General features: G+C 41.6%; 1 protein-coding gene across 8 annotated transcripts in view; it reads right to left on the bottom strand.

The window, feature by feature from the left end:
- BCKDHB (branched chain keto acid dehydrogenase E1 subunit beta) overlaps positions 1 to 11,412 on the bottom strand; it is a 216,434-nt gene extending 205,022 nt beyond the window's left edge. For 4 of the 8 annotated variants that reach the window (XR_012378482.1, XR_012378483.1, XR_012378485.1 and 1 more), the window contains exons 1-2: positions 11,140 to 11,410; positions 20 to 97 (exon numbers count right to left, since the gene is read on the bottom strand). Coding sequence is in view for 3 of the 8 variants with exons in the window: in XM_025859004.2 (XP_025714789.2) it covers positions 20 to 97; positions 11,140 to 11,344 (283 nt within the window). In the remaining 5 variants the exon portion in view is untranslated. Of the gene's footprint in view, positions 1 to 19; positions 98 to 11,139 lie in introns of all 8 variants that reach the window. The other 4 variants (XR_012378486.1, XM_025859004.2, XM_073893547.1 and 1 more) reach the window with 3 other exon arrangements.
- Positions 11,413 to 15,400: the final 3,988 nt, after the last annotated feature.

The raw sequence follows: 15,400 nt of genomic DNA, 5'->3' as shown, positions 1-15,400 counted from the left end.
ACGCACAAAGGAAGTTTACCTGCAGTAGGATCTTTAGCCAATGAGTTATCCAAGGCACTTGTTATCGCCTGGAAAAGATTCATTTTCTGAGTTTGCCCTGTGAAAATTTAAAGAAAAAAATTTTTAAGTAACATTCCTACATTGTAAGATGTATAAAAAAATAATTAGTTTTTTAACAGTTGATTAAAACATGATTAAAATTAAAGTAGAAAGGAAGATACAGAATAATACACTATGTGAATTTACTGGATCATTCACAATGAGGCTGGTTTTGTGGAAAGTACAAAAGCAATATAGACTTCTGCGCTTGATGATGAAGCAAAATTTACACATATTAAGGAATTAAAAAACAGGTATAAAAAAGGAAAAAGGAATTTAATCAACTCACCAAATGTGTATAGACAATAAATAAAAGTGATGGGAAGTCGGAAAAGGGAACCAGCCAGAGTAAAAGTGGTCTGGGAAGACACTCCAGACAGGGGTTAAATACATCAAAAAAGTGCACATGACCCGAGGCACATGTTAAATATGCCAGTAACAGCAAATAGTCATGGGCCATAAAACAATGAGGGAGGAAGACTAATGATAAACTTTAGCACTCAGTTTGGAGAGTACTATAAGCCCATGCCTCGACACACCAGACTTAGTAATTCCTACTGTCTTACTGCTCAAGTATTATCTCTGCAAGCCAACCTCTGGCTCCCTAAATAGGCTGATAGGAGGGTGAAATGGAACAACACATGGAAAGCACTTAGAACAGTACCTGATACAGTGAGTGCTAAATAAATAGGAGCTATTTATTATTAGAATCGGGGCTTTGCCCATGTCCTTCATCTTGACCTTGGTATTATCTTGAATGGTATAAAACTTTATTTAATAAAGTTCCAAATGTTAGAATTCAGGAACATCATTACTTTAGAGCTTTCAGTCTTGGTGCTGCCCAGAACTTGAGGTCAGCTCCTCTCCAAAAACACTCTTCAGGGCAGAGAAAAGCTTCTGCCTGAATCTTCTCTGATCCACAGGCCATCTTCACTTTAGTGCCTGATCTGTGCACCAGTGTTCACTCTAACCCACAGCCATGCTGGTAGCAAATCCCTTGAACACCTGCTAACTACCCTGACTACAGTCCCATCTAACCTCTGTGTTCCTCCCTGACTACGGTCCCATCTAACCTCTGTGTTCCTCGGTAGCCTGGTGTGTCCCAAAAGCCACGGCCTAATTCACAGTGTGGGTCACAACGGTGCCATCAACACTCCGGCTGTCACACATGCTGGCCACTCACGCTTATCCTGGAGACCCATCTTCATCCCAAGCCCAGCCTGGATCCACAGCACGCTCTGATTTATGACATCATCCACCATCCACTGATACTCAACCTTCTTACTCGCTACCTGCTCTGACCCCTTCCACACTGCCAAATGCCCGGGCTTCAGGTCCAGGCAATACCCACTCGGATCTGCCCTGCTGCCCTCTCTCCCGAAAATAAAGGCCTGTTTCTACTCTTATTTTTGATGGGGATAATAGGAATTCATTCCAGAAAGTATTGTTATGGCATGCATGCCAAAGGATACATAATCACACCACATGTCCATGACTTCATAATCTATTTTTCTTCAGGCTAAGGCTGTATCATTTAATAGATACTTGCCTTAAATCCTTCTCCGCTGTATAAAACCTCTTTAAAAGTGCTTATTGGTACACAGCATCAGATGACAATGGTTTAGGGCAAACCTTTTATCCCACCACCGTGACATTCCCATTCTTTCCCCCATTTCACACATTTCCTAAAGCAAGATTTTTGTCTATTATGATGTTCATAGCTAAGAACCTAAGAAGGACAAAAATGCCTAAACATCTAAAGTGGCATTTATTTCAAGTGTGCTGACCATCTGAATTAATCCCGAAGGCCTCCAAGACATCTTATTTCATTGCTGTTCAACGAGTTTGGAGTACAAAAAAAGCAAATACTTTAATAATAAAAATCATACCAAGTAAATCTGGAAGGTATTGCTTAATTACCCACAAAGAATCTACTCATCTTGTAGGAAAGTAATTTATAAGTATGGGTATTTAAAGGCTTTATTTCCATGTAAGCAAAAAAATTTCCACTCCTGAATACTTTTTTTCAAATACATGCAAAATTTTAGGGGTTTGGACTAACTGCTATGCTACTAGGTGCTTTTAAAAGATTTAAATAATTTTTAATAGAGCAACAGCTATCTTTCAATTATTTTTAAAGTTGCAGTGTGGTCTGTGAATGAGTGAGGAAGAAATCACAAATTATTCACAGGTGAGATCACTTTAAATATTTATTCACCTTAGAATTACTTATTCTCCTACAGGTTATATTAAAGATCATTGATAAGATACGCCTATGTTCTCTCATGATAAAGTATGTACCTGTAGCACGTCTAACTATGAACACTAAAAAATTATTAAACACTGTTGCCAAATCATACAATTACCAGTATCAATAAATGGCTGCTAAATTTCAAAACCAGACTGACAACTCTTCTTTCCAGGATAAAAAGTTAAAACAAGACAAAAATGGACACAGCGGTGCAATTTCCCTAGTCAGGGATACCAGCTAATGGATACCCATTGGTAAAACATAGCTTTATGGATGGAGTGAGCCGATCACTTGAACCTGTCCTAAGTAGAGCATTGTGAAAAACCAGGTCATTATCACTGCTGCAAAGATAAAGTGGTAGGTAATGTAGTGTCGGTGGAATATAAGGAACACAATAGAACAGAAGCCCCAAGAGGGCAGGGATTCTTACCTGCTTTTGATCAGAAGTATATGCTTAGTGCTTATAACAATGCCTGACATATAGTAGGTGCTCGATAAATATTTGTTGAATGAATGACTGAACAAAGAAACATATGAGGCTAGTTCAATAAAGATAAAATATACAAAGTAAACTGTTCATCAACCACTTAAAGAGGAAGAAATACAGTAGGAAAAAATATCTACCGATGTTACAATTCAGAGTCAGACTGCAAGGGAGCAGGAGTGAGGCAGAGGTGATACTGAGGTGGAGAATTCAGTTATTCTGAATAACTCTTCAGTATGCAGTAGCATTGAAGGGAGAAGCCTTCCACAGAACTAGAGGATCGAGACAAAACAGGCAAATGGATGCCCAAGAAGCAGTATCTAGAAATAAACAAGGTCAACAGCAGGGCAGGTAGACAGTTAAGTGCGTTTGTAGTTAGACCATGAACAAATAAAAATACACAGCTGTGATATGGAAAGTGAGGGTCTACTTTCAGAAACCAAAGGTTCTGCCAGCACATTCAGCACTGGCCCTTCTCTGAGCTGCCTGGTCCTTGGTATACACCTGGATAGCATAGCATTTTCACGTCATATTCCTTAGAAAGCGCAGCACTTAGTGCCTAACCCACACATGACAATCAGGATATGCCCACGGAAGCATGATGGAGGAATGATTTTAGTGGCATAATCTGGTACTAACCACACGGTGAAATGGAAAGATGCCTAAGAAACTACCTATTTTCTCCCAGCAAAACCTCTTCTACCCGCCTCCAGATGCCCTGTCCTCCGGGAATCCCTTTGTATGGGCCACATATGTACCTCTATCCATTCTGATCCCTATTACAGTGTTTCCCAACCTCTACCCCATAAAGTAAGTTTCATAGAGAATTCAAATATGAGGGACAGAACATTTTGTATTAAAATATAAATGAAGGATCTATAATCATAAATGCCTTTTTAAAGTGCCCGTAAAGAAGGGGGGTGGGGAGACTGCCACCTGAGGCCAAAATTGGGAAGACCTAAGAAAGCTTTAAAGTTGAAGAGACTATGGCTAGCAGCCCTGGGTCCCCCATCTCAGGGCACCTGGTAACTTATGTCATGGTATGACGAGCTACAGCTGTTTCCCTTCCTTGGCTGGATACTTCCCTACTTGGTCGGTCTCTAAATGGTTTTTAAGTTCTTCTATATGCTGGTGACTCCCAAATGGGTTTCTCCAATCCAAACCTCTCCTCTGAGCTTCTGACTTACATCCAACAGTCGCCAGTTCCCAACTTGGGTGTCGGGCTTTTCTAAGTCAGTAAGCACTCAGCTAAACTCTTGATGTCTGCTCCCAAAACCAGTCTTTTCCATCTTAGCAAAGAGCACTATCCTCAACTTAAGTGTCCAAGCCAGAAATTGAGAAAGCACCCTTGAATGTCTTCCTTTGATTCATTTCTTGTATCCAATCCATCCAATCCTACTTCCAAAATAGAGCTTCTTCCGAAGACATATACTTTGGATATATCTTTGGATACATATTACTTCCAAAATATAGCTTAAAATCTAGTGCTACAATGTCCGAATTCCAGAACTCACCATCTCTTTCCTGTTCCTGAAAACCACCTCCTGATGTCTTGTCTTAGCCAGCTCTGGCTACTATAGCAAACACCACAGACTGAGTGGCTTAAACAACAGAAACTTATTTCTCACTCTTCTGGAGGTTGGGAAGTCCAAGACCACGGTGAGTCCCTGATGAAGACCCTCTTCCTAGTTTGCAGAAGGCCATCTTCTTGCTGTATCCTTACATGGTGGAAGAGAGAATCTCTCTTGTGTCTCTTCTTCTCAGGGCTTTAATCCCATTCATGAAGGCTCCACCCTCATGACCTAATTACCTCCCAGTGACCGCCATCTCCAAATGCAACCACACTGGGGATTAGGGTTTCAACATAAGAATGAATGACGGATGGGGAAGACACATTCAGTCCATAGTACCACCCCCTTCACCACTCATTCATCAAAGCGCTACTACAATAAGTCCTAAAAAAGCATTGCATTTCATGTTACCCCTCTGCTCAAAATCCTTCTAAGTTCTCTGACTGCACCCGGAATAAAGCCCCACTCCAAATCATGTCCACAAAGCCCTGCTTGATCTCATACCTGCCCACCTCAGAAGTCCTATTGTGTACCACTATCCCCAAGGCTCAGCACCTGACTCTTCTCTCAATTCCCCCAAACCAAGCTCCCTGCAACATCAGGACCTTCATGAACACTGGGTCCTCTGCCTGGCACCCCCTTCATACCTCTTTGAATACTCCTTCGTGATCCCTTAGAGCCTAGTTAAATGCTATCTCTTCTTAGGGGTCTCGCTAGATCTCTATTATTCTTTTTTCCTGCACCGGAACATTTCCTATAGGTCATTTATTGCAACTGGGATTGATTTAAGTATGCATTTGCTTGCTATTTGTTGTCCATCTCCCCCACTAGACTTCAAATTCCATGAGCACGGGTCCATATCCACATTTGTATTTTGTGCTAAGCACCTGGCATAAAGTTTAGCGTCCAGGAGAAAATTAAAATGCATACAATGAATAAAGAACCCTATACATACACATAATGCCTAAAATCAGGGACAGGGAGAGGCCCAGATGTGTTCTTGGGGAGCAAAACAGTGCAATGAAGGAAGTTTAAATGTCAAAAAGTAGAGGGGCATGTGGGTTCAGGTGATGAAGCGTCAGACTCTTGATTTCAGCTCGGGTCATGATCTCAGGGTCATGAGATCAAGCCCTGCGCTGGGCTCACGCTCAGCGTGGAGTCTGCTTGTCCCTCTCCCTCTGCTCCTCCCCACCCCTACCCCGCTCGCTCACTCTCTCAAATGAATAAATAAAATCTTTAAAAAAAAAAAAAAAAAGGAGAAGTTTAGGGTGCCTGGGTGGCTCAGATGGTTAAGCGTTTGACTTCGGCTCAGGTCATGATCCCAGGGTCCTCGGATCAAGCCCCGCATTGGACTCTCTACTCAGCAGGGAGTCTGCTTCTCCCTCTCCCTCTGCCACTCCCCCTGCTTGTACTCTCTCTCTCTGTCAAATAAATGCAATCTAAAAAAAGTAGAAGTTTAACCATTTAAAACCTATTTCCATCTAAATTTCTTTACCATAAAATGTGGATGATAATAGGATCCCTATCACAGCACTGTTATATGAGGATTAAATGAATTGCTACATGTAAGCACTCAGAATAGTGTTTGGTACCTGGTAAGCTCTGATAAAAGTGTCTGCCATCATTATTACCATTCTTTGGGGTACCATGGAAAGGTCTGGATGAACAATTATAAAGTCAGAAGAAGAAAATAGAGTAGGAAGAGAAAACGGGAAGGACCTGATTTGGGGCAATTCTGATTAAGACAGGGAAAAGACACATGGAGAGAATTATCTAGTCTCAAAGGTTCCCAACTTTTGACATGGTTGTGGTGGTGCCAGACTAGCACTCAGAAGAGCCTACCTCATAATGCTATATTCTGCCAACACTTCCAATACTATGGAATAAATGTTTGTGTCCTCCCCACCAACATTCATATGTTGAAACTTCATCCCCAGCATGATGGTACTTGGACATGGGGCTTCCGGAGATGAACAGGTCACAAAGGTGGAGCCCTCCTGAATGGGATTCATGCCCTTATAGAAAGAGACCCCACAGAGCTCCCTTCCACTATGTGAGGTCATAGTGAGAAGACAGCCGGCTAAGAAGCAAGAAGCAGGGCCTCACCAGACGCCAAATCTGTCAATTCCTCAATCTTGGACTTCCCAGCCTCTAGAATTGTGAGAAATAAATTACTGATGTTTATAAGCCACCAGTCTATGGTACTTTTGTTACAGCAGCCCAAATGCACTAAAACATCCAATCAACACATCCAAACCTAAGTCATCCTCTCTCCAGAAACGTGCTTCTCTCTTCCAGCACCCCTCATCTGTATCGGTGATACCACCACTCACCCTCCTTTCGGCATCCCAGGCTAAAAATGTCAAGTCATCTTTGATACCCCTTCCCCTCAGCCCCCACAGGCAAAAGAGCACCAGATCTAGTCAATTCCTTCAAAACACACAATCATCCCCGCTGACACTCCCCAACCTTTAAACAATTATATCCTCTCACATGGACAGTACAATATCCCTCTGATTGATTGTTCTGTCTCCTTACTTTCCCTTCATTAATCAATTCTATAAACTCTCCTCATAATAACACACGAGCACATCGCAAGCCACTCTCTTACTTATAAGCAAGTGATGGCCCTCCCCAGCCCACAGAATCAAACCCGAACCTGAATGTAATGCACCCAGCACAGTGTAAGCTACACTGCATATATTCAATCTTTTCTCTCCCCCAACCTTTCTTCTGGCTTTCCAAACTTATTTCCTACCCCTCCTCTTTTTCCTCCAAAAGAACTCACTCCTTCTCATTCCTCATAGAAACCTATGCTTTCTGGCCTCTCTTTACTCATGTTGTTCCCTTCTCTACAAATTCTAATACTGGAAAGAAGAACTTCATCCCCACAGAAAGAGACTCTTCGGTCTACCCTTGATTTCTGAGAGCTGCCTGCCAGCGCAACCACAAAGGCTTTCCCAGGCACCAGAGAACAAGCTTACCTCACATTGGGGGCTTCCGCATTGCTTGCCCTTTTTCCTTCTAGGAAAATACTGTTCTTCTACCTTGGAGTTAATTCCTTAGTCATTCCTCACAGTGAAGCTTAAATGTCACCTCCTCAGATTCGACCCTGACCATCACTCCACTCTAGTCTCTTTCATGTGTCAAAATAACCAAAATTTTAAAAATAAAACTATTTGTAGCATACATGAAAGACAAAGAGTTACTATCTTCATTAATATCTTTAATATGCAAAACATGAGCAGAACAGTAGTGTAAGAGGCTCTGAAGATAGATCTATTTGGGTTCACATTCTGGTCCGGCTACTCCTCAGACTTGGGCAGGCCACTAACATCTCTGAGCTTCAATTTTCTCATCTATAAAATGAGCATAACAGTCTCTAGGTCACAAGGTTACTGTGAGGATTACAGACTGATGTCTATCACACCTGGAATAGATAGTTGTTCAATAATGGTAGATAGGATTTGTACTGATAGACAAAATTACTAGGCATATAATTTTTTAAATAAGCAAAGACAAATAAATCTGGCAAACAAATATCTGGTAATTATTCCTTAATAGAAATAAAACAAGTACATATTAAAACAAAGTGCAATTAGAACAACACATCCAAGCATGCCGTGCACACACACAATTCTGATCCCAATTCCAATCTGTGTGTTTTTTTAACACACAACCAAGCAATTCTGCACCACCAGCTGGGTGCCCTACAATGTGACCCAATTCTGACACCATCTGCCTGGAGTTAGTGTCAGATCCCCCAGGTTAAGGGCTCAGTCCTAAGACTGCACCCACCTCCCAGTTCACATGCCAATCACAAGTCCAGGTTGTCACCCATGCTTCTGACTCACTGGCTATAGATTGGAGGTTCCCACCATTCCCTCTTTGGGTTCAATTAATTTGCTAGAATGGCTCACAGAACTCAGAGAAATATTTTACTTACAAGATTACTGGTTTATTATAAAAGGACATAACTCAGTAACAGCCAGATGGAAGAGATGCATAGGGCAAGGTATGGGTCAAGGACACAGAGCTCCCACGCTCTCTGAGCACGCCACTATCCCTGAATCTCTACCTATTCACCAACCCAAATGCTCTCTGAACCCCATCCTCTTGGGTTTTCAAAGGAGGTCTCATTAGATAGTCATGACTGATTAAATTCATTCAACCTCCAGAACCATTCCCCTCTGCAGAGGTCGGGGGTGGGACTGAAATCCCACGATTGATTTCTCTAGTGATCAGCTTCCATCCTTAGATGAACTAGGAGCTTTCAAAAAGTTACCACCAGCGTAACAAGACACCTTTATTGCTCTCATCAAAGGTTTAGGAGCTCTGTGCCAGGAAAAGGGGACAAAGACCAATATGTATTTCTTATTATAAATCACAGTATCACAGCACGACTGTGATTTTATCATGACACCCAATACTCAGACTCTTATACATGCAGATGGAAGTATAAACTATAATTTGAACTATGTAATAAAAATCCATTAAACTGTTCCTATCTTGAGTCAGAAATCTCATCCCTAGGACTTTAAAGAAATAATCTCAGATACATAAAGGATACATGAAATGTTTCTATCCACATTATTTATAACAGTGCAAAGTGTAAAACAAAAGCATAATGGTAATTATTAAAAGTTTCCACTTATTGAGTGAGTGCTTCTTAGTAGTCAAACTGGGTTAAGTACATTGTACACAACTGTCTATATTTAGTCTTCGTAACAATCTCTGAAGTAGGTATTATTATAAAATCCTTACTTACAAAGAAACTGAAGCCTAGAGATGGTAAGTGAGTAATCCAAAATCATAGGTAGCAGGGCCAAAACCAAACCTAGGACAATCTGATCCTAGGGCCAAGATCTTAACCACTAAACCAGAGTGTTTATACTCCATGGAACATGTCGCCTTTTTTTTTTTTTAAGATTTTATTTATTTGACAGAGAGAGAGAGAGCACACAAGCAGAGGGAGAGAGAGAAACAGGCACTCTGCTGAGCAGGGAGCCCAGTGCGGGGCTCAATTCCAGGATCATGACCTGAGCCGCAGGCAGACGCTTAAGGGACTAAGCCACCCAGGCACCCTGAACACACCGCTTTCTAAAGAAGGTTATGAAAACTATGTAATCATATGGGGAAACACTTCTGATTAAGTAATACAGATTGAATCTGCGTTAAAACTACAGTTACGGGAAAAATTTAATTCTGCTTATTTGATCAATGGAATAATGTAATTCCACTAAACTGAAAGGAAATACCTGGAAGGATACACACCAAAATGTTAGCAGTATTTACAAATAGTAGTGGATGGTGAGATTACTTTTTCTTACCTTTTTCTATTATCCAAATTATCTGTAACATGCATTTATTTTTATTTTTATAAGGACAAACGTGATTATCATTCTACCTGGATTTTAGTAATTTCACAATTATGGAAGGAGGCTGCAGAGATTAAGAAGACCTATATTCTATTTCTCGAGTATTGGGCTAAAGTTTCTTTGCTTTCAAGACAGAATTCAAGTTTCATCCTGTTGGTGAGAAAAAATTGCTATTCACTTTTATGGTATCTACTGTTTCACAAAAGTGGTACACCTCTTAGTAAATTATTTCTACATGCATTATAGCACATTGTTTAGAATGGAAGCTCTAGATTCTAAATAATTAAAATCCAAAGCAGAAGCTATCACTAACTTATCTGTGTAACTTTGGACAAACTATCTCAAGACTTCAGTTAACATCACTTACCTCTAAACGTTGTCCTAAGCATCCAATGAAATAATGAATGTAAATTTTTCAGCACAGTCCCTGACTATGGTAAGCACTCAATATATATTCATGCCTATTATTCACAAGTATAGACACCCTTCCAAAAATATCAGATCTAGCATGTGAGAAGTTATCAGGCAAGGAAAAGGTAAATGTTCTCTAATTGCTTCCATTGTTCTGATAATAGATCAGCAGATCTTTCGGAAATTACATATAACTTGCAGAAGAAATGGTAAAAGTCATGCAACTGTCATACTGTGAGGAGTTTGCCATGTGCCCTTCCTACCAATGAGAGTACTAGAGGGCCTCCTCCTCCCCTCACCTTCATCAATTACCCCCTCCTTAGCTAAGTGGCAGCCTAGCCCAGCCCAGCCCCAGGCTCACTGCTAGGCTCAAATGGGAAACCTGGGGTTCTTTCCCATCTCCAGAAACAACCTGTTCTATGACCTCCGGGAAATCAATTCAATTACTTAGTCCTTCCACTTCCTCTTCCCTGCCAAAGCAAAAATAATAATAATATCATCATCATCATCATTATTAAAGAATAAGAAAAAAAATTCTCTTTTAAATACCGGTGCCTGCAGTTAATGGCCCAGTTCCGGACAAACTGGGACAACACTAGGACCAAGGCTGGGAAAGTAAGGATGGAGAACTGAGAAAAGGAGGCGTTCCTTGGGCACCACCCCTCCATCCTCTGCCCTTCCAGACCGCGGTATGCCCTCTCACCCATCTCGAGGGTTCTAAGGGGATGCCTCTCGAGGATTGTACAGTCACAAAAATAGAGCGACGAGGAAACCACAGCCAGACCCTAAAGGAGGGAGGCTCCAGAAAGCGCAGGAATTACACCAAGATGCAAGATCAGCCTGCTGGCCGCCGCCCACACAAGCAGGGTGGCACTCCTTGCGAGGCCCCCACAGGCCTGGGAGGCTGGATTGCACCAGGAGCAGACAGGGCAGTCCCTAGCTCACCATACTCCTGGGGCTCCGGGTCCGGCTGGAAAGTGAAGTGAGCCACATGCCTCCTCTGCGCCGCAACCCCGGTGGCCGAGTCGGGCTGCAGCAAGCCCCGCAGCAGCCCCGCGCCTCGAAGCCGACGCCACTGTCCTTCCGCCCCGGCCGCACGTAGCCTCAACAGTCCGCCCACAGTCGCCGCCAACGCCGCCAACGCCGCCATCCCCACTTGTATCCCCGGTTTGCGAGCTACGCCGCCGCAAGCGGCAGGCAGAGAGGGCAGAGCACCGAGACGACTTCCTTATTGGTTGGGCCCAAGGGGCGGACCCATGAATCGGACCAATCGGAGTTAGGAATTCGGGGGTGGGGAAGACGACGAAAGGAGACCAGGGGTGTTTTCTTGTAGAGCGCATGCGGAAGAGGAGCTGGGGCGGGGGCGAGCGAGCAGGTGAGCTCCAATGAAATTGTTCCTGGACGTGGAGCCTTCACAAAGTCACTGCGTGGTCCCACGGCGCGGACGCGGGTCTGTAATCTTACACGCTAATCCTGGATTTGTTCTTTACTGATGTCATTTGCATTGTTACCTCCGATAACTTTTTCATTTTGAGATTTATGCTTTCTTTCCAAAATGTAACCCTTTTTTAGCCGCTCCTATTCTTTATCGTATTATTTTATAAGTAAAAGATGGAAAGGGTTACTGATTGGCATTGCTTATTGGTTTTGGGTTTCAAAAAACTGGGAATCACTGCTCAAAGCTTCCGCTCTTTATTCAAAGCTTCCTTGAATCCTTACTCTAAGCATGTAAACATTCTTACTGATTTTGTTTTTCAGGATTTAGGGGAGAGTTAGAGAGGTAAACTCAGATTTCATCCTGCAAATCCATGTAATAGGAATTCAGATGCATTTTTGTCCAGGTGCCGTGAAAATGACCTGACCGGCTTACACTAACGTTGAAACTTGGAGAATTACAATCGTTAATTTACGTTTATAATCATTACGTTTATAATCAATTTCAAAAATCTTTAAAATCCAGATGTTTTAAAGGATACCTTCCCTGCTCATGAATTTAAAAATCACAGTAAAATATGGCAGAGACAAAAGTGAAAGGGTTTCCATGAGATGAAGGTGGGAGGGGGGGAAGGACAGGCCCAAAACAGAATTGGGAGAGGAGTGGGAGAAAATGAAGAGGAAGGAAGAGGGGAAAGGATGTTCTTCTTCTGGTTATTCTTGGCCTCACCACCTATGTTTGGTTTTACAAGGGAGGTGAGGGAGAAGAGAGAAGAAATGGGGTGAGGACAAAGGCCAGGAGGCCAAAAACCAACTGCCTGTTTTCTGCTTGGGACTGAGAGACAGAAATTTAAATCTGCTAAAGAGAGAACCAGAATTATATCCATTATCCCTACTCCTACACCAATATATCCATTATTCCTATTCCTACTCTACACCTGCGAGGGGCTTGGCACTGGGCGTGGAGCCTGCTTAAGATTCTCTCTCTCTCTCCCTTTCCCTCTGCCCCTCACCCCCCCACCCTCTCTAAGATGATAATAATAATAATAATAATAAAAGAATGTCCTAGTTGGTAGAGAAAAGAGACAAATTATATAACTACAATTCAATGTCACAGGGACTCTAGAACAGTGTGAACAAAGTGAACCAAGAACAATAAGCTCTGTTTTTAGAAGTCAAGAATGCTTCTAGAAGTAATGCTGAGCTGGACCTAAAAGATGAGTAGAAATTATCAGGCAAACTAGGGAGGAGAAGGTATTCTAAACAAAGAAAAAAACACAAAGGCTAACAGGGCCAGAAGGAACACGGTGCATTCTAGGAAGAGAAAACAGATTGGTGGCTGCTAGACTTGGAGTATAGAGATTGACAGGAGTCGGAAAGATAAATTAGAGGGAGATTTTCAAGGTCTTCATATGCTGGCCTAAGAAGTGTGGACTTACAACCACATACAGTCAGGAACAACAAAGAGAATACCTAACAGATTTGTCTGCCAAGCAAATTATTATTGAGGGGGAGTGAGTTTGAAATTTTCCCTATCCTCACCACACCATCTGCCTGGTAACCGTGAAAATGTCTAGGTTATTAAAGTGGGATCTACCCTGGCCACATTTCATTGATAATAAGTTGGGAAACTGTCATTTTCTGGGAATCTTGGAAGCATAATTTAGAATTAGGGTATCTTTAAATGCCACTGGGAGATGCAAAAAATGAGAGTTTTCAGAAATCTGGTAGATCAGAAAAGGTGAAAAATATGACTGCATCTGAGTTCCTGATTCTATTTGTTCCTGAGGCCTAAGTGCTTTCTGGTCCTGGGTTTCTGTGAAACTATGAGACACCATGATCGCCTTAAAATAGATTCTCCTCTGAGCTTAAGTTACTTCTAATTGCATTTCTGCAACCTTAACCTCCCTGAACACCTTCAGAACCCATGACTGTGGAGGGAATACAAAGCGAAGTTGCTAGTCTTTCTTCAGAATGACTCTTGGCTTATTCTCTGTCATTGAGCTTCCGTACGTGTCAAACCTACGCCTGTTTGAACTCAGCTTACTTTTGGATACCCTTCATATATAGCAACATAATATTCTGTAGTCTTATATCCTATGTCCTGACCCCTGTTCCCATTCAAACTCAACCAGAGGCATGGGGAACATGAAGTAGCCAAGGGCTCAAATTCTTGCTTTAGAATTTTAAAGTAGATTGTAATGCTGATGGCAGAAACAATAATTTGGGAAAAGAGTTTGAGTTTTAAAGACTAGTTTCTGAATATTAAACCTTAAGAACCTGAATGGCTTAGGGCACAAAATTCATGATCTACACAAAATATTGTAAATAGCATGCTAATTTCAGAGTCCGTTTTTCCCACCGCCCATGGAGGCAGAGCCATAGCACACAAAAGAACTGTCGGTGTCTCTATCTGCAGATAGGCCTAGGAGTATGACAGAGTCCTCACACCCCGCACCGTGGCATGGCATTTGGAACAACAGAATGCTTCTCTTAAATGGCCAAGAGAGATGCCCGTATGGCATCAAGGTCCAGAGAACTTAAGAAGGCCCAGAAGTCAGAATGACAAGGCATTTTTATCTAGAATATACTTTTTAAAAAATTTTAAACTTGATAATAAGAAGATAAATTACCTAATTTAAAAAATAAGCACAGAACGCAACCATCGGTGGTGGGAATGCAAAATGATACAGCCGCTTTGGAAGACAGTTTGAAACTTACAAAACTAAACATACTCTCGTCATACATACAATCCAGCAGTCACGCTCCTTGCTATTTAGCCAAAGGAGTTGAAAATTTATACCCACAAACAACTGCCCACAAGTGTTTATTGCAGCTTGATTCATAATTGCCAAAATTTGAAAGGAACCAAGATGTCTTTCAGTACATGGATAAATAATTGGATTGGATAAATAAACTGCGGTATATCCAGACAATGGAATAGTATTTGGCACTATAAAGAAATGAACTATCAAGTCATGAAAAGACATGAAGGAACCTTAAATGCATACTACTAAGTAAAAGAAGCCAGTCACAAAAGACCACATAGTGTACAATTCCATTTATATGAAATATCCAGAATAGGCGAATTGGTAGAAATAGAAAGTAAGTTAATAGTTACCAGGGGCTAGGGAAAAGGAGTAATGGGGAGTGGTTGCTGTTAAGTATGGAGTTTCTTTTGAGGTAATGAAAATATTCTAAAATTAAATAATGGTGATAGTCACACAATTTTGTCAATGTACTAAAAATCACTGACTTGTACACTAAAAGTGAATTTAATAGCACATAAATTATATTTCAGCAAAGCTGTTGTTTAAAAAATCAAGTTATGGAAGAGTAATAAAAGTTACATTTGTCTACCTGAATATGTGGTTTCGGAGATTCATTCCCCTACAGCATGTGTTTGACATGTACGTTAGTTCATAGACTCTGTTTGAAATTGGTCTCAGTTCAGGACTGGAGATACTTAGATGGAAGAGCTCCAGGGTTTTCTTTGATTTGCTGCTTACCACATGGAAGAATCCTGTTGGGATCATTCTGAAAAGAAAATCCAAAATATAGCCAAAGCCAATGTATTCATTTCCTAGGGCTGCTGTAACAAAGCACCACAAACTGGGGACAGAAATTTATTGTCCCTCAGGTCTGAGGCTAGAAATTCAAGATGAAAGTGTTAGCAGAGTCATATTCTGGAAGCTGTAGGGGAATCCTTCCTTGTCTCTTCCTCGCTTCTGATGTTTTACTGGCAATCTTTGACATTCCTTGGCTTGCAGCT

The sequence above is a fragment of the Callorhinus ursinus genome, unplaced genomic scaffold (assembly GCF_003265705.2).
Source record: "Callorhinus ursinus isolate GAN/ISIS: 27379988/994484 unplaced genomic scaffold, GSC_fseal_2.0 scaffold6, whole genome shotgun sequence".
Lineage (NCBI taxonomy): Eukaryota > Metazoa > Chordata > Mammalia > Carnivora > Otariidae > Callorhinus > Callorhinus ursinus.
This window is presented reverse-complemented; position numbering and strand designations above follow the sequence as displayed.